The 22,504-nt window shown below is 51.0% G+C and overlaps 1 protein-coding gene across 6 annotated transcripts in view; it reads left to right on the forward strand.

Moving 5' to 3' along the window:
• The window catches only part of Abcc8 (ATP binding cassette subfamily C member 8), a 73,707-nt gene that overhangs the window by 31,235 nt on the left and 19,968 nt on the right, over positions 1–22,504 (forward strand). For 5 of the 6 annotated variants that reach the window (XM_004851505.3, XM_021263864.2, XM_013074648.3 and 2 more), the window contains 8 exons: positions 7,961–8,001; positions 9,103–9,248; positions 11,248–11,353; positions 11,469–11,585; positions 11,939–12,014; positions 12,600–12,705; positions 20,976–21,011; positions 22,442–22,480. In XM_004851505.3, the coding sequence (XP_004851562.1) occupies positions 7,961–8,001; positions 9,103–9,248; positions 11,248–11,353; positions 11,469–11,585; positions 11,939–12,014; positions 12,600–12,705; positions 20,976–21,011; positions 22,442–22,480 (667 nt within the window). The remainder of the gene's footprint in view (positions 1–7,960; positions 8,002–9,102; positions 9,249–11,247; positions 11,354–11,468; positions 11,586–11,938; positions 12,015–12,599; positions 12,706–20,975; positions 21,012–22,441; positions 22,481–22,504) is intronic. The other variant, XM_004851503.4, reaches the window with a different exon arrangement.

Here is a 22,504-nt window from a genome sequence, read left to right on the forward strand (position 1 = left end):
TGGTGAGGCAGGTACAAAGTGGGACAAAACTATAAGACCCAATGGGAATTTACAAGGTGGGCATGAGGTGGGACAAAACCATGACCAACCAATAAGATTACAAGTACATTCGCCAGGATTAAATGGGGATCAAATGAAAAGACAAGTCACATACAAGGAATTTCCCATTTAGAATATCAATCACTGCTATCTATCTCTAGGGGAAGTAGTGCCTCTTCTTTTTATAATGCTAACCAGTGAATGTGCTTCAATTGTTCTCCCTGTTGGTTCCTTGCTGTGTTGGCTCCTGGAGGGCTGGCGCCTTAAGGGAAGCCCTGTCTACCTGCCAACAAGATATCTAATTAATTTACCTATCTATAATAATGTGAGCATCTGATTTTCTCAGAGTGGAGCTGTGGGCATGGCAGGCAGCAAGCACTTCCTAGGTTCCTCACCAAGACAGCCCAGGTTCCAGTCTCTCCCCTATAGGCTTAACCCAGACCCTGTGGTGCTCTGAGCAAGGGCCCAGCAGAGCCAGTGTCCCCGGTCCCCAGGCCACTTCCACCTTCTCTCTGTAGCTCTGCCTGCTGCCCCAGAGGGTAGTTTCGTTAACAGTTGCCCCCCATTGCATACAGCCCCCCACCAAGTTATAGGCACCTGCTGCAGAGAGCTCTCAGCAATGGGAACAGATGCACAGGTGGGGAGGGGCTTCTCCCCAGAGCTAGGAGACTTCCTGTCCCCGAAACAGCAGGGTGGGGTGGGGTGGGGTGGGGCAGGCGCCCTATTGCTGACAGGGAGAGAGGGAAAGGAAGCAGTGAAGAAAGTGGGGATACTGGGTCCCCAAGATTCTCCTCACAGTAGGCATCAAAGAAGGGGCAGCCTTAGGACATAGAGTTGAGGCACGTGGCAGCTACTTTGATCCTAGGAGATGTGTGTTCATTCCCTGAATTCTGAGCTGCACCCTGGGACTTGTTTATCTATGTAACATGAGCCACCAAAGTTCCCAGGCTAGCCCACGGAAGCCTATCTAGTAGATGCTCTTTGTGCCATGGGGTCCTCAGGAGACAAGTCATGGTCAGGAGGACCTGGCGGGAGGAGATCCCATGGTGTCAGGAGCTAAGATGGTCCTGGAAGGAGTGAGGGGGTCTGGAGCCCAGCTGGAGCCTGCCCAGGGCCCTGTGCCTGCCCAAGCCACCTAGGGGATAAACAGAGTGGCCCACATGGGTCCCTGGAGGGGCAGCGAGGGATGGACAGGGAGGAGCACTCAAGGAGGTCTTTGTAAAAAAAAAAACTATTATTATTTTAATTGTTTATATGTATGGGATACAGTGTAATAATTCCACGTATGTATATAATATAAAAGATAAAATCAGGGGAGTTAGCTTATATTTCTCCTTAAGCATTTGGATTTTACCTTTTGGTTAACGTGATCATTGTACATATTTAAAATATTTTATATATATATGTACACTAATCAAATTGGGGTAAGCAGTGCATTCACCTCATCATCGCTTTGTGTTGAGTCTTCGAGCTCCTCTCTAGTTTTTTGGAAAATATATAATAAGTTACTCTGAACTGTACCCCACACACATGAACTACAACTTGTGTGAAATAAGTGAGCTGTGGAAGACGAGTACCCTAAGTTCTCTGTCCTGTGTGAGTGCTGAGAAAGTTGGTCCGAGAGAAGAGCAGCGGTTACCCAGGGCTGGGAAGGATGAGAAAAGGGAGACGAGGGAGCTGGAGAGAGAGCAGGGCACGGCGCCAAAGCACGTCCACCCTCTCAGGGTGTGTTTTTCTTCCAGATCCCATGGCCCGTGGGGGTGGGGGCACCTCCTGGTTGCAGGTATACACTTAAGTGTGTTTTCATTTCCTCCCTCCTGGACTTTCTGCCTTCTGCTACCAGGGATCGAGACACGGATCATTAGGCTGGGGTAATGTTCCCGTCTCGGCACCAGTCATGAGGTCCTGGTGACACAGAAGAGCTGTGGAGTCACCTTTCCTAATGGGCCCAGCCTGGGGATGCCTGCTGAGTGTCCCTGTGCTATGTGTCGGATGGCGGGCAGACAGGATCAGCTCTGACAGTCTGCCTGACGTCTCCCCAGCAGTGTCACTGCAAGCTCCAGAGTGTGGGGCCCTGGCCGCAGAGAAGGTGGAAAAGGGAATGGGCACAGATGCCCTGATAGCAGACATCCCAAATGCATATTTCCTCCTGGAGGAAAACAGATATAAATTACAGGGTGCCCAGTGGGCCCCACCCATGTGCCCCTCCTGGTGCTGAGCATCAGGATGATGGAAGGGACAACAGATGCAGTCGCTGTTCTCTGCTCCACCCCATTTTACAGCAGAGGGGACTGAGGCTCAGAAAGATGAGGTGACTCACTGAGGACCTCGGCCAGTAAATGGCAGAGCAAAGAGAGAGAAGCTCAGGTGGCTGAGAGCTCCCAGAGATTCGGGTAGAGCAGACCTTTTGTGTTCCTGGTAGGATTTCAGAAGCGGAGATAAAGTGATAAAAAGCTGGAGGGAGGCAAGTGTCATAGTCGCTCCCTTTCAAAGTCAGCTCAGTCCTTATTTCCTTGCAGAAGCAGCGTAACTCTAGGTGCTTCCTCTGCATTTGAGGACAAGCTTCACAGAAGTGACACACGGGTCCTAGGTCCAACCAACCATTACGCTGCCAGTGTGTTTTGCTCTCTTTGCAGCGCCCATCCTAAAGCCTTCTCTCTGGGCCAGGCCCTGGGCACTAAGAGGAGGTGGTAAAGTCCTGGCCCTCGCAGTCCTAGAGAACATTTACCGTACCTGTGATGCCGGCTGTGCGTGTGATCAGGGCCACAGGCTTGTCCCAGTGCACCTCGCTTTTTGTGTTACCCACCTGGCTCTGGCTCTTTCGTTTCTTTCATTCACTGACTTAACGAGTATTTACTGAGCGTCTCCTAAGTGCCAGGCCCTGTGCTAGGCACCAGGTGGACAGATATATTAGTCCCAGCCCCAAGGTCACTTATGGTGGAGAAGAATGAGACCACCGGAGCAGGCTAGTGGAAAGCAAAGCAAAGTGGAAAGCAGGCTAGTGGAAAGTTCACCTGGGTGGAGGTGGACGGAGGGCACGAGGAGGCCCATTGGTTTCAGACAGAGAAAAGGCAGGAAGCTTTATAGGGCACTGGAAGAGAGGTCTAGCACGTCTGTCACATATAGGGTCGGTGGAAACATCTGTGGTCGGGGTCCATGCAGCGCTCAAGGCAGGGAAGATGTGCTGCACGTCTGTGGTCTTTCCTGTACCATCTCATCCTGTGTTCTATCTGCTCCCAGACAGCACGGTCTGTGTTGAGTAGAGACAGCACCACTCGCCTCTGCTGCATAGTTTTCTGAGGGCTGCAGTCTTTGCATCTGTTAAACTGTAGCATGGAATCAAGCAGCATATTCATTAACCATTTCACGATCAGGTCAAGCCTGACAACTTACAGACTAACAGGGAAGCCACATACGAACCAGCACCATAAGTGACAGGACGAGAAAGGATTGTCCTGGGTGCCCATAAGACTTTTGAGTTGTACCCAGGCTGGTCTTGAAGGCAGTGAGTGTCAGGTAAGGCTTGTCAGAGGTGAAGCCCATTGCTGGTTCCCAGAGCAAGGCTGTGAATGAGCCAGATGAGGCCTGGAGGTGGCAGAGATGATGGTGTGTTCCAGACTTGCAGAATCGGGTGAGGGGAAGGCAACAGGACAAGGTGAGGAGCAGGAGTGTCTGTGCTGTGTTCTGCTCCCCAGGCTTTCTCTGGAGGCTGAGGGAGCCATAGGATTTGATGTAAAAGAAAGATAGGTCGGGGCTGGGATGTAGCTCAGTGGTAGAGTGCTTGCCTGGCTTGCAGGAGGCCCTGGCTTTGATCCTCAGCACTAGGGGGCAAAAAAAGATAGATATGGATCTGCTGTCTCTTTCAGTGTTCTGTGCTGAGGGGTCTGGATCTCAGTCAGTGTAACTGGCCTCAGACTGTGCAGGGGAGGGTGGATGACTCCTACTCAGCCATGGATGGTTGAGGGTAGACAGGGTGGTGCTGTGAACCCCATTCATGGGACACTAAGCATGGCCCCTCTCCACAACCCCAGGCCTGCCTGTCTTGCTTTCCCTCTCTCCTCCCTGAAACACATTAGCCAGGATAGGGGCACAGGGGGTTGTTGAGACCTGGTCCTCTTCCTTCTCCAGCTTCTCTGAAATTCTTCCCCAATATCTGCCCTTCCTTCCGCCAGTTGCTTATGCATATCCTGGCCTGGTTTGGTGGGGAAGGTAGCTGAGGGGGGCGGGGGGGTTCGTCCATTAAGGAGGCAGAAATCAGTTTGACCTTGCACCTCCCACAGCCTCCTAAGCTTCCAGCCACAGGAACACCTTTCACCGGCTTCTCTTCCCCCTCTGTTGATTTCTGTGACGATTGGGCCGAACAGGAAATAGTCTTGTATACTTTAAAATGCATTTCCCCTCCTGCAGGTGCAACTTGCAGTTAGGCCCAGGATTGAGCCCCCAACACCCTCCATGGGCCCCCCACGCCCACCCCCTGCAGGGGACAAAGATGGAGCGGTAAATGGCTGCTGGGCCTCCCTGACACATGGCTAATGAAATATTAACCAGTGCCTAGGAAATGAAAAGCTCCAGTATTGCACTGCCTGCTGGCACCCACAGGGCCAGGCAGCATTCCTTGGGAAAGCCAGGGTAGGCCAGTGACTAGACTGTGCCTTGGTGTTGGTGGATTTGGTATTTTTTTGAGGTCAAGGTTAGAAAAAACTGACATAATTGTTCATTTCTGCATCTCCAAAATGCAGCATAATTCCCGAAACAAGGCACACCACTCAAAGCGTAACTTTTGCATGAGTAACTGTTAAAGAATGTTTTTTAAAAATACTCCTATTTTTTATACCATCACAAAAGGGCTTTCGATTTGATGGTGGCCTTTCAGGCCTCTGCTACAGGCAGCTAAGCTTGCCACAACAGCACTACTCTGTAAGATTTCAGCATTGTCAAGTTCTTCATTTTCTGTGTTTTGCTTTTTTTTTTTTTCTTAAATCAAATCAAGGTGAGTCACTCCACTCAGCTGGAGTTGGAGAGAAATCTGTTCTTGGTCATATTTCCCTTCTCTCCCACCACCTTAGAATCCTACAGAGCTTCACATGGTTTGGGAAAATGTGGGTGAGGCCCTCGAGTCTTCAGCCCCAGATAGCTGGATGCTCAGCGCCCCACCTCACCTGCAGCTGCCTGCTGTGCTCTGAGAGGTGCCAGCCTGCAGCAGCCCCGGGATTCCCATCTCCAGAGTGCCATCCCCAGGGCAACTACACACACCCCAGACCCACGGGGTGATCTGCAGAGCAGCCTTTGAAACACAAGCAGCCAGTGATCCCATCCAAGCCCCACCCTGAAGGGGACCCACAACTCTCTGCTTCAAAGAAGCCATCCTTCCAGGAGGGGCTGCAGGAATTGGAAAATCACATTTTCATTCTTTAGCATCTCTGTACAGCAGCCAGAGCAACACGGAAACTAATTATATCATAAGCATGCTCCATATTGCTGCATCAGCTTGGAAATGTTCATTTTTTAATTTATTTATAGCTTGTCTCATTCCTCAAAGGAGTTCAGGCAGCTATAAGAATAAAGACGACAAAACAGAAAAAGTATAAATTTTTAAAAGTCATGAGCAGGGAAAAGGTGCAGGAAAATAAAATATCGATTATCACGCGTTTTTCCATCTGCTGAATCGCCCTGGAGGTGGTGTGCCGTCCTTTATTAAAACAGCCTCTCCTGTTGGAAGTTTCCCATTTATTTCACTGCAGGTGGGTTGTCTTGTTTGGTTTTGGGGGGGGTTTTTTGTTTGTTTTTTTTGCTGTGGTTGTAGTTTTGTTCTGCTGTGATAGACAGTGCCGCCACTAACACCATCTTGCTGGTGGCTTTGTGCCTCTCTTGAATGATTATTCAGGATAAATTCCCAGGAGACAGATTATGGGATCAGAAGGTCTGAACTTGTGTGGAGCTCTAGTGACAGAGTGCCAGACTGCTTTCTAAGCGAGTTGTACCAATTTACAATGCAGCTCCTAGCCTGTTCTCTAGCTGGGAGGAGAGCCTGCAATGTGAAGGAGGGCTCTTGGCCTGGAGCAGGGGCCCAGGGTGGTGCATAGGCACTGGGTACAGCTTGAGCCCCTCTCCACTGGTGGTTTATTTGGACTGGGGAGGGGCAGGAAGAAGGCCCCTGCCCTGAGAGAGCACCTGGGTATAATAATCGGCACTGAAGAGCAGGGGCAGGCCTACCTTGTGTTTAGAGCTGTATGGCTGGTGATGGTCAGGGCACGGGCCTGATGGGCTTCCTCCTCCTCTCTCTCCTCCTCCTGAGCCAGTGATGTCCTGTGTCCCAGCCTGATCCCTTATACTGAGGGAATAACCAATAATCCAGCAACTATATGGGAGGTCATTAAGGTGGGCACTTGGAGACCACCTAGTCCTTTATCAAGAAGAACAGTTAAAGCATAGTCATGTGCAATATTGGTATTGATTTTTTCAAAATCTTACAGTCAAATTAGCAGTGCCGCCAAGGGCTCCATTCGTACACTCATATCCTGTGAGGTTGGGAGCTCCCAGTGCAGCGGCCTTGTCTACCCATCACATTAGGAATCTCCCAGAGAGGGGGATGATGTCTTGCTTGTCTGGTTGGAAGCTTCCCAAGGGCACATTTTCTCCTAGCCCATCATATCAAGGGTTTCCTGGGAGCATAGTTCTTGATTCCTTCCTCTAACTGGGAGCCCCCTGAGGGCAGGGGCCTTCCACACAATCAGGAGTCCCCAAAGTTGGGGACCACATCTGCAGTGTGCACTTTGCACATACTAACAGGTGTGGAATTCTTGCAATAAGTGGGCAGCCAGTCAGCCTCGTGGAATGGTGTTGAGCACCTGGACTTCAGAGTTTCAAAGATGTCACCATTCATTAAATGGGGGCTGAGCCCTTGGCACCTGGCTCCTGGCTCCCAACTCCTGTTCTTTCTGCTTTCATTTGGCTAATTGCAGAGCTCCTTTCTGGGGTTGCCTGGAAAGGAATGGAAGGAAGGAAGATGAGATGGGAAGGTGGCAGCCGGGAGAGTCACCTTTTACTCTGGGGGACTGCTCTTCCTGTGAGGGGTAGGGTCAGGGTTCTCTTTGGCATTTCACACCCCCAGCCAGAGAGAGCAGAGCCAAGGTACAATACACAGGCAGCACATAGGGCTCACAGAGCCTGTCACCTACATTGTCCCCTCTGTCCTTGGCAAAGACAGCGTTGTGTGAACAAGTAGGTACAAGTTACAAAATTCAGGAGAGGAAACTGAGGCATGGGGCCAGTAAATGACCTGCCCAAAGATGCATGCCATATAAATAACAGGAACTCCACCCTTCTGTGACTCTATGTCCAGCTCCCGTGGCTCTCTGAAGTCCCCGTAAAGGATCTGGGGCCACAGGAAGGCACAGTGCTGCAGCAAATCAACTGCACATGGGAACGTGGACTTCAGCCTGAGGCCTCACAAAGATCCTGATTTAAGCCATCCTGAGTCTCGGGTACCTTGGTGTGGAGGACTGTGAGCCCCTCCCAAGAGCTACAGGCCTCAGAGAGAGCCTGGCTTGGGAGTTGCAGGGCCAAAAGGCAGGGGAGGAGCAGCAGCTTGGTGCCTTTGGAATCACCCACCGCCAGCCTCACAGTTGGCCCAGGCAGCCAGTGCTCCAGCGCTCTGACCTCTTCCCATGGGGCTTCCTTCACCCTGTTGCGTGGAACAGAACGAGAACACTGAAGCCTTTATTTAAAGCTGTGAGCCTCAGAGACGGGCCAGAGAGTCCTGAGTGACACAGGGCAAGGAGCTGGGGTGCCACAGAGCTGTAGTTTCACCCTGGCAGGCTGGGAGAGGACAGCGGCCCTGCACTGCCCACCCTGCCTTGGGCACCCTCCGGCTCTGCTGTCTCTTTCCTCCCCCTAAAGTACCCTTGTGCTTCCTCCACAGTTTTCATGAACACAGCCATCCCCATTGCAGCCGTCCTCATCGTAAGTGGCCCCTGGCTCCACCTCCTAGGCTGGGCTGGGGAAGACATCTGTGGTAACAGGTCTACTAGGTCTGGCCCTTCTTCCCGGGGCCCTTAGTAACCTGGAAGACAAAGGGCTGGGTCCTCAGGGCTTGGGAGATCTGAGGCTGAAGATTTAGGGCAATTCAATTTTCTTTAAAAAATAGCCATCAGCTTTTTAATTATAAAAACAAAAATGTTCACTGAGGAAATGATGGAAAATTCAGAAAGGAAAGCGCAGAGAGATTAAAAATCCCCCACGATCCCACTTAACATCTTTAGGGTGTTTCTTTCCAGTCTTTTAAAAGGCATGTGGTAAGTCACTTCCGCAAAAATAGGAGCCTACTGCTTGTACAGTTGTGTAACTGGCCTTCTACAATTTAGGAACAGACCATACCCAGCCTTCTGTGTCATGAAACATCACATGTCATTGTGACAAGCTGTGTAGAACTCAGCATTGGAGACAGGCCATGTGCCCTATAGAAAGGCCCAGGGCCCCCAAACCTGCAGCCCCCTCCCCAGCCTTCCACCCCCACTGGCTCTGACTGCTGCGGTCCTTTAAAAAGATGTTTTTGTTTTCCCTGGGACCAGTGGTTTGAGCTGTGTCGAGTTCACAGCATGTTGGGCACTCTTGGGAATTCACTTGCACTGTGATTTATTGGGCCCGTTCCTGGCCTGGCTCATTGGGAACCGTGGGGAACAGGCACTGAGCCAGCCAGGTGGTGGGCAGGCCCAGGGGAAGTGGCCTGGCAGTGAGTGTTTTTTGTTTGGTTTTTTTCCCAAATGAAGACCAGGCTGCTGTCTAAGGAGGAAACAGGGCTGACCTCACCGCAGGGCTCTTTCTGATCATGCATGACAAGGGGGTGGAACTAGGAGGGAGCGGCCCTGACCCTCTGCATGAAGTCCTGACCTTGCTGGGACATTGCATGAGATGGCTGTGGGGATGATGAGTGTCTCTACCCAAAAGGTCCCTTTAGGTGGCACCTGCCAGTCTCTGAGTTTCCTTCCCAGGACTGAGTGCTTCTAGTGTGGGAGGAAGCCCACACCCTAGCCACCCTGGCCTCACTGGTGCCTCTGTCCACAGACCTTCGTGGGCCACGTCAGCTTCTTCAAAGAGTCTGACTTCTCGCCCTCAGTGGCCTTTGCCTCCCTCTCCCTCTTCCATATCCTGGTCACTCCGCTGTTCCTGCTGTCCAGCGTGGTCCGGTCTACAGTCAAAGCTCTGGTGAGGTGAGAGGAGAGCACGGGGAGCGGTGAGGGACGGGGACCTGTGGTGCTGCAGGGGTCAGCACTGGGCTTGCCCTAGTGAGTGCTGGACCACAGCTGATCTGGGCCTGGCTGAAGCCAGGCGTGGCTGGTCAGAAGGACACAGGGTTGTGAATTTTCCCAGCACAACATCCATGGGGAAGGACTTGCTTACACGCTCCAAGGAGAGGTAACTCACTGTCACTTCCAAGACAACTTTGAAAAAAAAACCAGAATTAATGATCTGAAATTGGCATCCCCATAAATTCTACCCATGGATGGTCCTAGTTCCACTCCCCAGAGCCACCCAGAATGGGTGCCACTTGACCAAACGTGATGGCCCAGGGGATAGCAGAAAGTGTCCTCTGACTGACTGTCACAGGCCCAGCATCCCCTGTTCCTTCGGTGGTCCCAGAACCTTTCCAGCACCTCCAGGACAGCAGCTTCCCCCAGATACCTACAGTTGCATCCTGAGTGGCCCCAGAGCCTCGCAGCGACACACTGCCAGCCTCCCAGAGGCGTTGCCCTTTTGGGAATGAAAACCTGAAGGTAGAGGCTGAAGCTCCACCAGGCAGTGCAGCGCCTATGGTGCTAAGGCCTCCATGGGCCTATGAAACAGCTCCTTGAAAGCAAGAACCTTTCCTTTGAGGGACAAGCTGGCCGTGTCCTTAGCCATCACCACAGGGACCAGACATAGGGACCAGACGTGTCCTGTGTCTCCAGCTTTGAGGAACATGACATCCTTGACTCATGGGACCCCGGCAGGTCCTAGATAGCTGTCAGGAAGGAGTAGCTGAGTGAAGTCGCTGATATGAGGGCAGCTTGCATGAGGAAGCTCTCATAGGGATTCAGAGATGGGAGAAGGAATGACTGTGAAATTATGCCAGAGGAGTAAGTGGCTGGAAAGGGATTAGCTCCCGCTTCCAGGCTGGGAGCTCTGGCCTCTGTTTATTGACCATGGCATTGTGATTTCAAATGACCTCACCTCCTCCTGCCGCCTCACTCCAGCCCTGTGATTCTGTATAAAAACTGCAGATCGAGGATGCTGCGCCTACTAGAAACCCATGTCACCAGTCCCAAAGCAGCACATTTTCACTGCATTCTGCTGTTCCCAGAAGCAGAACAGGAGGGCAGCTGAAGCCTCTTTAGCTGGGGATCTCAAGCTCTGGGCTGGAGGTGGGAGGGAGCAGGACACCCCCAGCTCCCTCCCACCAGCTCTGGTCCACCCTCCCAGGGCAGGTGGCCAGGACGGAAGTTCCCGGGCCATGGCTCCTTCACAGCCCCAGACTGTTCTTCCTCTGAAGGTTGGGAAGCCCCTCGGACAATTAGCAAAAAGGAAGAAAGGGGACATAAATGATTCTCAGGCTTCCACAGGGAGCTTTTGCACCCCAGGGATAGGAGAGGATGGACTGAAATGGGAAATGTTTTAGGTGCCACCTCCCAATCCTAGGAAATTCTTCTGCGAGAGGGATGGGAACAGTTTCCCCCTTCGTGGCTTAAGACAGATGACACCTCCTCCAGCAGCCTGTTACGGGAATTCTGTTCTGTAATGCTTATAAAGCAGTTAACACAGTGGCTGGTATATAGTACACGCTCACCACATACTAGCGATTGTTAGTCCTAATCCTAACTAACCTGAACACTGATCAACCCTACTGGTCCTCTAACAGTAGTTAATAAAACCTGACATCAATCATCCTTCCATAATCCAGATTAATCACCTCTAACATGAAACCTACCCTAAAATTATCCAGTCCCATCTCTAATTCAGGACCCAACTAACTGGCCAGCCCTAAAAAACTCCCAGTGACATCTGTCACCCACCCCCTGGGGGTGCCCACGATCTGTCCCCATCCCATGTGGGCTTGTGGGGCCCCTCGGGACCAGGACCCCTCTCTGAGCTGCCTCTCAGGCCCTGTCCTCCTCCCTCTCCCCTCCTCTGCCCCTGGCAGGGGTGAGGGGTGTCTCTCTGCTTCCTCTGTAGCGTGCAAAAGCTGAGCGAGTTCCTGTCCAGTGCAGAGATCCGCGAGGAGCAGTGTGCTCCCCTCGAGCCTGTGCCCGGAGGCCAGGCCAGCAAGTACCAGGCAGTGGTGAGTACCCGGCCTCCTCTTGCTCTTCCTAGCACTTTCTTCTATGGCCACTGCCTTTTCTGCCAGGAAGAGGGGCTCCTGGACCAGGGGCCCCTCACCTCCTAACCATTCCCAGCCCCTCAAGGTTGTGAACCGCAAGCGTCCGGCCCGGGAGGACTGTCGGGACCTCATGGGCCCACTACAGAGGCTGACCCCCAGTGCAGACAGGGAGGCTGAAAACTGCTGTGTCCAGGTGAGCCCTAGACCCTGTGCCCCACACCCACCACCCACCACCATCTCCCAGGGGAAACTCAGCACCTGGAACTGGGGCCAGAGACGCAGATTCGAGTCTTCTGCACAGAGGTCACCCCGACTGCCTGTCAGAGCCCTAAAACCAGGGACAGTGCTTCCATCTCCACCCAGGGCCCCCTTTCCTCTTGGGGGTTGCCTTGGGCAGAGGTCGGTCCCCAGCTCTCCTGCCGTGTCTCCGGGGACTGGAATTAGAGCCTCTTGGCCTCTGTGGAGGAGGGGAGGCAAGCAGCTATTCACGTTGAGAACCTGCTGCCTTTCTCTCCTTTTCTACCTGGTGGGCTGTGGCCCATGAAGATCATCGGAGGCTTCTTCACCTGGACCCCTGACGGAATCCCCACACTGTCCAACATCACCATCCGAATCCCCCGAGGTAAGGCCCAGCCAGCCCTCCGAGTGCCCCCTGGCCAAATCAGACACTCTTGGGGGCCGTGCTGGGTTGCTAGGTGGGAATGCAGCAGTATGACAGGTGAGACGGCAGGGCCTGGATATCAAATCGTCCGCTGCAGACAACATAAGCAACTCACAGAAAGATCAGGCTGGGGTAGCCCGGAAGTCACACGAAGCGGCAGGGTTCTGAGCATGAGTGGGGTTCCTCAGGCCACGAGGCAGGCAGGACGCTCTCTCTGGCACAGGTAGCACCATGAGCAAAATACGAATGTGGGTTGAAGGTAGGAGCCAGCGTAGTGCTTGCTGAAGAAGCCATGAGGAGCTGGGCTCACACTGGCGCCCCCTGGAAGAGGGGAGTGGGGGGATAAGGGTGGGGGATCGGGAGGAGGAAGGTCGGGGAAGCCAAGGGATGGTATTGGTTTCTAGGAGGAAGAAGACTTCTTAGGGATTCCAGGCAGGAGAAGAGAAAAGGGGACCCCTAGGGGTGGGGGTGTCTGTCTGTCCCTCTGAGCTGAGGGTGGTTCGGACTCCCCTTATCTCTCCCATCTGCCACCCGCCCTGCCTGCAGGCCAGCTGACCATGATAGTGGGGCAGGTGGGCTGCGGCAAGTCCTCGCTCCTCCTGGCCACTCTGGGGGAGATGCAGAAGATCTCAGGAGCTGTCTTCTGGAACAGGTAATAAGTGCATCCTCTGGGCTCAGGTAGCAGCAAACTCCAGGGAGGACGCATCATGCATTTATTGAGCACCCACTGTGTATTCAGTGACACCTCAGTAAGTGCTACTGTTATTCTCATCATCATCTTCTGCAGTATTTATTCAAGGCTTGCTATGAGCTAAGGTTCTGTGCTAAGTCCTTTGCATGAATTATTTCATTTAGTCCTCATGGGAACCAGCATAACTTTTACCAACTAGCATCACTGTTCCTAATTCTCACTTTATAGATGAGGGTTAAACTCTTTGCCCAAATTCACACAGCTACTAACTGACAAAGCTGGAGTTTGAACTCAGTTTTCTTTGACTGTGAATCCACGTTCACTCAGCAGCATCACCTCCCAGCATGGGAACTTGCAAAACCAACATTGCTTTTAGGCTTGGTCACAAGCAGAGCTGACACTGGCCATTCAGTGGGTGTGTTGGGCATCCAGAGAGAACCCAGACCCATGGTGGTTTCTGGGCAAAGAGCACTATCTTAATTAAAGAGTCAGAATCCCAAGCTGAGTTAATCATGAATGTATTATTTATACCCACCTACTTCCAAGGAGCACTTGAAACTAGTTGATAAAAAATGCATATAAAATGGAACCTTTTAAAAAGGTAAGAAAAGAAGAGCTGGGTAATGAAGAGGCATAAAGAGCATTGAGTGCCTGTGCAGAGGACAGCTGCACAGTCAACACAGAGCCTGGCTCCAAACCCTCCCATGGTCAAGGGAAGGAGGCATCTGTTTGGGGTTGTTAGCTGTCATTTGGGAATAAAGTTTGTAGCCAATTTGGCAGAAGGGCAAGCTTTCCCTACCAGCCGTTTTTAGAGGGAAATTATTCAAGACCTCAGGTTTTCACAAGCTTAAGGGCAGAATTAATCTGAGGGGAAAGACTGTGAGCAGCAGCATGCACTCTGGTTTCCTGCTTTTCCAAACTGCCCCCAGCTGGTGCACTGAGCAGTGGCTGTAGCTGTGGATTGACAGTGAGTCTCTTGGGTTCCGTTCCCAAGACCTCTATCAGGGTCTCGGATGTGTTTGGCGACAAAGGTATCTTTGCCTGCCTTCTCCATCTTATGGGAAAGATTTCTCAATACAATCTGCCTCGGAAGGTCCAGGCCTTGAATTTAAGGTCACTTTGCCGCTCCCGTGGACTGATTGCCCCACAAGGGGCAAGGAGTGAGGGGTTCCTTGCCTGTTGGCTGACTGTGTCTGTGACATGAATAGGAGCCCCATTGAACTTGGAGCTACAAAAAGCAACCAGTATTGATTAGGTTCCTGCCATGGGCCAGACATTTCTTAGCATTTAGCAAGCATGATCTCACTCCCATGAAGTGGGGAGATGGGTGTTATTACCCCATTTCTCAGAAGCAGGAGCTAAGGCTCAGAGAGGTTGGGTGACTTGGTGTCAGTGTGTAAATCAGGGGCTCTGGGTCTGGGTTCTTTCCCTCAAGTCTGGCAACTACCTCACCAGTTATTGTCCAGGCTCTGCATAGAAGCAGGCTGGATCCAGTCCTCCCCAGAGTGGCCCTTTTCTGCATGGAATTGCAGAATTCAGAAACTATAGATGCTCCTACATTCCCCATGTCCTGCACCACACATCAGTCAAACCCCCTCTGAGCCTGGTTCCTTCCTCCCCTTCCTCAACAGCCCCACCTCCCTGCCATCACGTCCCCTCATGGCAGCATTGACATCTTCCTTGTCCTTTGCAAGCTGCTGGCCAGCAGCTTGGCCCTGCCCACCTCGGCCCTTACCTCTTCTCCATGATGAGCCAAGCCTCAGGGTCTGACTGATAGTCCCTTCTCTTCAGAAACCTCTGCCCCAGCCCAAGAGACATAGGGGGCCCTCTGGGGCACCTAGCATAGGGTACCTCTTAGGTGCAGGCACTCTGCAGGGTGCTTCATTGCCTGTCAGTCCTCCCTAGACCCTGGGAGAGAGGCATGATGATTATCCCCATGCCACAAGTGAGGAAGCTGAGATGAAGCAAGCTGCCCAAAGCTGCCCAGCTCTTACCTGGCAGAAGTGGGGTTTGCAGATAGGTGCCCAAGCACACGGGCTTTTACTGTGTGCTAAGAGAGAGGGACACAAGAGCACTGCCTGACCTGCCAAAGGCCAGCATCACCTGTGGCTGTGACACACATGCCTGACTCACCAGGGCCACTGGATGGGTCCTCAGGGCTCTGTCCTTGTCAACACCTCCCCTCCTCAGCAGGCAGCCCAGGCCCAGCTCCTGGCTCTGTTTGAGGTGGGGTAGGAGGCTGTGGAGCAAAGATTCTCATTTTTCCAGACTCCACCTTGCCCTTCACACTATCTGACTCCTCCTAAGCATAGTGAGATGCAAAGACAGCTTGCAGCAACCCTACGGAGCTGTGAGAACTTGTTCCTCACTCAGCTCATGCTCCAGTGTCTCTACCTTGATACATGAACTTACCCAACAGTTACTGAAGCCCTGCTATGTGCCAGACCCTATGCATAGCAATGGAAGTCCATAGATGATTAAGTCGTGGCCCCTGCTTTTGAGAGGTGAAGGGAGATCTGTGCAACACTAGAGCACAGAGCAAGGACGACCCCTGCAGTGAAGGCAGGAAGGCTTACTTGGATGTGATGTGCAAGCCTTGGGGTGTGAGTGTGGGCTCATCCAGCAGAAAAGACAGGACTGAAAGAGTGAAGTATTGCAGGCAAGGCTAACTGCATGGGCAGAGGCTTGTGGATATTAAAGAACATGGCCTGGAGTCCTGGGGGTATGGAGGACACTGGTGAGAGATGGAACTGAAGATGTGAAGTTGGATTAGATCAGATGTACCAGGCCTAGAGTGTAAGCCCAGAGGCTGTAGTAGGATCTGTGCTGCTGATAAAGGATGAGAGTAAATAAGAGAGATTGACTGCAGGAAGGGAGACCAGTTAGAAACTCATTACAGTGGTGCAAAGCAGGAGGAGTCTAAGCAGTTGGCTTTTTCTGCTGTTTATCCTACAAAATCCTGGGCACACATGGCTCTGTCTAGACACCTTATCCTGGGCAGTGATTTAAGTTTTGGGGCTGGATGTTGGGCACCCCTCCATTCCTGGCAGGAGCTCCTGGCCTCAGATGTTGGACCTGAGGTCTATGGGGAGACCATTTCTTATAGTGAGCCAAGAGCAAAAGAGCTTTTGACCTGGCAGCCCTGCTTGAGAGTCTGCACACTGGCAGCTAGAGGCAAAGGTAATGCCAGGCCACTCTGATGTTTTGTCCATACAAGGGCCAAGCCCTGGTGACCAGGTAGCCAGAAAGAGCTCCGGAAGGCATAAGGCAGGAAGTTGGGAGATGAGACGCTCGGCTTGGTGAATGCTCTGGGGAATGGGGCTTGGTTTGATGGTGCAGCTGTTCACTTAGGAGCTAAGTATGGTGCTGGAGGCCAAGCTGCATGAGTTCACATTTGGTCCCTGTGCTTTGGAAAATTCCATCTGCATTCTGAACCAACTTCACCTTTTTACCCATGGAGTTGACATGAGGATTAACCTAGCATGTAACAGATGCCCTTTAAATATTATTATAAACATTATTATTCAACAGTGTACCTCTTTACCAAGAACAAAATTCCCCTACTGCTCTTTAATTGTTCTCCAGCCTGTCTCCCAGGAGAGACTGCAGTAAGCTCCCTGAAGACAGAGACTGTCTTATTTATCTCTCGGTACCCATAGTGCCTTTACTAAATTGATTAATTTACTCAATAAATGAACCAGGAACCACTTTTGGTCTTCAAATTGCCATCATTAATACATTCTGGCGTGACTCACAAGCCTTTGCCCAAGCTGCTCCCTAACTCCAAATTCCAAATTCCTCCATCATTTGAAATGAGCAAATACTCTTAGAACTGTGATTATTTGCTTGTGTGTCCATTTTGAGCAAATAATTGGGCTTCTTGAGGTTCCATATTGTACCTCAGGTGCCCTGTGCGGGAGGTAGGTTATGTGAACTGCTCTTCGTGGGCTCCAAAGAGAAAGATGTGGCCCCTCACCCTCAGGGAGCTCATGAATCCTGGGTGGATGGGGCATGCAGACAGCGCCCCGGAGTGGGCTCAGAGGCATCAGCTGAAGTCCAGCAACCAAGCTGAGAGCTAGTGGGCTGCCCTGAGCCATGTGGCTCGCAAGCACTCCCTTTAGTGAGAGACCCTGGCACCTGCCTGGCTCTCTGTGTCAGTGAACCATCAATCTGGGAATTTGCAAACTTCCTCTATAGTCTTTAAGTGAAAAATATTTTAATATAAATCAAAATGAGCAGATACACTCAGGTGGAATGTTTTCCCAGGGAAACAAAGAACAGGGCCATGAATATCCAGTAGAATGGCTTTAAATGCCCCCAGGGGGCCAGAGGGAAGCAGGCCCAGGCCAGCTTGGGGGAGGGGTTCCCAGCCCCCAAGGAGGAACTGCTAGTCCAGTCTCCCTGAGGCTCCTTGCTGCCCACGAGGCTTTCACATGTGACCTGTTCATCACATCTGCCTGGGTCCACTCCGGGGGCCTGGGCACCCCTGGCCCTGGGCCTGCCTCAGTCAGAACCTCTTCTTGTCTGGGATTGGCATGCAAGCTGCCTGCCAAGATGCCAAGAAGCCTCACTGGCCAGGAAGTAGGAAGCCTGTGGGCTGATTTGCAGAACAGTTCCAGAGCCTTTAGGAAGTTGGGGTCAGGTGCTGCTGGGCTCCCGAGAATGCAGGTGTGGCAAGAGGTGTGGAAGTGAAAGGCGAGGCTTGGGAACCAGGTGGCCTCTGGTTGTAGTCCTGACTCTGCCACTCCCCAGCACTGTGACCATGGGCAGGTTACTCAGTTCCCTCATTTGGAAAATGACAGGAAAAAAATGCCTTCCTTTTCTGTCTTGGAGATCTGAGACCCAGTGACTCTGGCCTTGGGACTCAGTGAAGAGAGTGCTATGGGTGAACAGTTATTTCAGGGCAGAGACAGGCCCGTAGGAAGCAGGACGAATGGACTATGGGCACCATTGAAGTCCCAAGCTACTTTTCCAACTTCAGTGTCTACTTTTCTTTTGATTTATTGCTGGGATCTTGAATGAGTGCTGGGGATGTTCCATTTTCCTCCTGCTTACACATTAGGGACCAAACTCTGGGCTGAAAGGACAATCCAACCCCACGTCCTTCCTTCGTCTTTATAATACATTTTTTCCCTGTCATTTCGAGGTTTGTACTTTGATTTGGGAGATAAGGAAACAGAGCCTCCTGTCAGTAATGGGCTTGCCTCAGATGTCCTGGATCCCAGCTCTACAGTCCCTGTCCTTCCACCTCTCCACCCTGCCTGTCACCACGTGTTGCATACTTGTCCCCCTCCACCCGACAGCCCCTTCTCCTCCACTCCCAAGTGCCTCCCACCCTCCAGGGTCTGACTTGCCTCTGACCTCTATAAACCTTTCCTTATTCTCTTAGATTTCCTCCTCTTCCAAATGACTTTTAGAATTCTTTTTTCTCTGATTCTGAAAGGACACACATTAAGTTGGAAAAAGATACACATGTATAAAGAAGAAATGAAAACCATGTAATATCCTGTCACCCAGAACTTTCCTGTCCTTTCTCCATGCAATTGAGTATGTGTTTGTGTGTACTTTCCCTAAAAAGCTCTCTGACACTTTGCTGTCCCTGCTTTTCTTTTGCCTCTGTGACCTTCTGATTCTCTACCTGTCTGATTCGCCTACCATCCCGTGAGCCCCTGGAGGGCAGGCTCTGTGCCCTGATTTAGCACGGTGCACACATGCCCAGATTCTGGCTGGCCAGAGGGAGATCGTGGGTGCTGTACGGCTCATGCAGAGGAGAAACTGAATGCCCCCTACACTCACTGAAGACCCCAACAGTTGCTGAGAGAAAGTGCCTGGTCCGATGTGCTGTTCTTCACTTCCCGGGCTAAAAAACAAATGCAGAGTCTTGGGGAGGCTCAGGGCTGCTCTGGAAAGGGTTGAACCTGAGTCTCACACACTCCAGCATCCCCGAGTCCTGGCCCTGTCACCTTGGGCCTGCTTGGCAAACCCGAGCCTCAGTGCCCTCAGCTGTGAAGTGGGGATGGGGTGTTCATTGTTGGATGAGATGCAGGGAGCTTTGTGCTGTGCATGGGAACCGGCTGCAGAGTTTGGCCCCTCCCTTCTCCTTAGTGAGTAATACCTCAGTTAACAAGCTCCGTTTATTACAGATCGGCCCTGTGGGGGCTGAAAAAGATGCTCTTCCTGCCTTAAACTCCCTGTGGGGGCGAAAGGCTTCCATGGGCAGGATTGGAAAGTAGGGTAGTCCATTAGGAGGGCTAGTTGAGCACCTTGAAAAGTGATAGATGCTGAGTAGCAGACACAGAAATAACAATCCTCAATTCTCTGCATCAGTCAGGGAGGAGGGTTCCAGAGAGGAGCTTATCTGGCCAGGGCCATAGAGCTGGAATTTGTCAGCTTTGGTTTATTATCTCTCACGTCAGCAGCTTGTCTGTAAATTGTGAATTACAGCTGTCTGGTGGTTGGAGAGGTTAGGAAGGGTTGAGAGAGTGAAAGGAGACCACAGAGATCTGAGGACAGAGCAGAGGGGGCAGGTAATTAGCGGCATGATTCATCCTGCCCTGAGGCGGAGAGAGAGGAGTTCATGGCTTCTTTCAGTCCCTGTGTTTGTCCATCCTGGGTTTCCTAACAAAAGATATTTATCAGAGATGTGGCTTTGGGAAACCACAGTGAGATTATGTAGCACAACATTGAAAGCGTGCAGATTTAAAATCAGATCTGTTTTCGTTTTTGTTTTTTTTGCATTTGCTGGCTGTGTGACTTTGGGCAAATCACTTAGCCTCTCCAAGCCTCATTTCCATTGCCTGCACAGTGGGAACAATAAAAATACTCTTTCAAGTGATTATTATTTTTATTGTATATCCCTTTATTGGTACATTTTAGGTATACAATATAATGACATTCATCACTGGAAATTTGCACCTTTACATACTCTCTTGCTTCTTATTTTTTCCCCATTTCCCCTGCCCTCCCTTCAACCCCTCCACCCCTCCCTATTTACAAAGACTTTGTTTCCATTTTTTCATTTTCTCATATTAATTCCATTCCCTTCTTTCCTTTCCCCTCCACTCCCCTTTGCCGCTTTTCTTCCTACTTTCATGTGATTATTTTGTGTATCAAAAGAGATAATACTGGGCCAGGGATTTAGCTCAGTGGCACTGCCCCTGCCTGACAGGCACAAGGTCCTGAGTTCAATTCCCGGTACCAGAAAAAAAAAATAAAGAGATAATACTATTACAGTACTTACCATGATTTTTTTTTTTTTTGGTACCGGAGATCAAACTCGGGTCCTTGTCCTTGCGAGGCAGGTGGCAGAACCACTGGGCTAAATCTCCGACCCTTATCATGATATTTTGAAACTTCACTAAATATCGATGGGTTTTATTTATTTATTTATTTTTTTGGTACTGGGGATCAAACTCAGGACCTTGCACTTTTGAGGCAGGCAGCAGAACCACTGAGCTAAATCCCCAGCCCATTGATGGGTTTTAATGTTATTAAAGGAAGATCTGTATGAAAACACAGCTGGTTGTTTTTCCCCAAATGTACATGTCAGAAATACACATTTCCATGGCACAGGGCTGCTTCTAGAAGGCTGAGAGGTCTTGGGCTGGGGCAGGAGAAAGAGGACTGGAAAATTTGGCACCAAAATTCAGGTTACCTCATTCATTGTTTTTCAAAATCATTCTTTACTGTACTCCACAGTATGAAATGAATCTTATGTCACAGTCCACTACATCCATTCATTGATATACAAGGAAAATTCACAAAAGAAACACAAATCTTAGCCCTCTGCAGCAAATGCTGACATTTTCTCCTTTTCTTAAAAGCAATTGCAACCTATTTATTTCTGATGCAATTATTGGGTCCCCATTCACAGTTTGAAAAACACTGTGTAAGAGGATTGTGACCTTGGAAAAGTCACGATCCCACCATGAGCTTTAGTTTTCTCAACTATGTATAACAGTCTTGGTGCCCAACCAGCCTCCCTGCTGCTCTTAGCCAAACCAGGAACCCTGACTGAGCCCTTGCTGTTTGCAAGGTGCCATGGGAGTATGTGGGCATGTGGAGATCAAGAATAGCTTCTGCCCAAAGAAGCCGTGTGGAAACCCTGCTGAGGGGTGGGAAGGCAGCAGGAGCTGGGATTGCTTCTCCTCAAAGATCTAATGTGATGGAAATACAGGGGTGTGTGTGTGTGTGCGCAATGACTGGTGTTGATCTTTCCACTTGTGCCCCAGCAGCCTTCCTGATGGCGAGACAGGAGAGGACCCCAGGTATTTATCCCCTTGGGCCTGGGTTGGACATGGGGCTGGGTAGAGGTGAGGGACCACGATTGGGGAGTGCTAAGGCTGGAATCAAGGCTGTGCAACCCATGTACTTTGAGAGGTGTGAGGCTAAGTCATGCATTCTAAATGAGGGCCCCCCAAATTTTTTATTTGAGGGGGGTCTTAGACATTACAATGCTTTGCCCCCATCCAGAAGGCCATAGTACATAAACAGGCATCAGTATCTCTGTGGTACTAAACATTCACGTGAGTAGAGTCAGCAAGTAGATTAGTGGTTGCCAGGGACTGGAGAGAGTGGGGTGGGTGGGGACAGTGACTATTAATGTGTACAAGGCTCCTTTTAGGAGTAACAAGTATGTTCTGGAGCTAGATAGTGGGGATGGTTGCACAACCGTGTGAACACACTAAAAACCACCAAATTGTTTTTAAAATGTGACAGGAGAGGGGTGGCTAGAAAAATATATCTAAGAAGACTCTAAGGATGATCATGAAGGAAAAACAAGTTGAGAAACAGGACTATAAGAAGAGGGTACAAGTGGCCCTCAGACAGAAAATTCAGTCTTGTTGCTTTCTGCTCAATGTCAAGTCTCAAAACTCCAAGTGAAATAGATGAATGAGACCCTGACCCTCACACCCTGCCTCCCCTCACCTCTCCCACCGACACCGACGCTGTAGAGACCCCAGAGGTGTTTGGCCGGGACTGGGAAGGTTGGACACCTGTGTGAACGGTTAGAGCTGCAGCCTTTGGTCTCCAGCACCAGAGACTCTGCCTCCCAGTCCTTTGCCCTTTCTCCCACCTTGTCCCCAGTGTGACGATTCACCCAGCACCGAAAGCCATTGTGACCATATTTCTAGAGCCAGAAATCTGACAGGACATGTGACAAGGACGTGTGTACAATGAGATCAAAGTGATGGAATTTTTTGGCGCTGGAGCAGTTTGAGGAGGTCCAGAGCACTTGGGCACCACTGCTACTGTGTCCTTCTTGGCAGATCCCCCAGATTCCACGTTTGTCTCCTGACACAGCCGCATGTCAGCTCCCAGGCTGTGTGAGCAGCCCCGTTGGCCTGAGATCTTAGCCTGTGCATCTGAGCCAGATGTAGAGAGAGGGTCTGGGAGGTCACACAGTGGGCTTCACATTCCTCTGACCTGGATGTTTGCCCCCAAGGGCTTGTTACCATGGTACCTTTCCCCCATTCTCTCTCTTAAATGAGTCGAGTCCCAAGATTTCCCTACACACGTGTGTGGTCAGGCCTTGGAGACTCCCCATGATTTCCTTGGCCCATACCTCACTTGTGGCTGCAGACTTTGTTCGGGGATAGCAAAAGCACACTGTTCGTATGAGGTTTGAGGAAGCCTGAAATCTTTATGGAGGACCCAGTCCATGGCAGAATCTGAGATGGTCTTTCCTCCCCTGCAGCAGCCCAGAGCGGGAGACAGCGTCTGACTCCGACATCAGGTACCAGGTTGGGAACAACTGCCC

This window comes from Heterocephalus glaber, unplaced genomic scaffold (genome assembly GCF_053883595.1).
Source record: "Heterocephalus glaber isolate CG9 unplaced genomic scaffold, H.glaber_assembly_v1.0 deba00001428, whole genome shotgun sequence".
NCBI lineage: Eukaryota > Metazoa > Chordata > Mammalia > Rodentia > Bathyergidae > Heterocephalus > Heterocephalus glaber.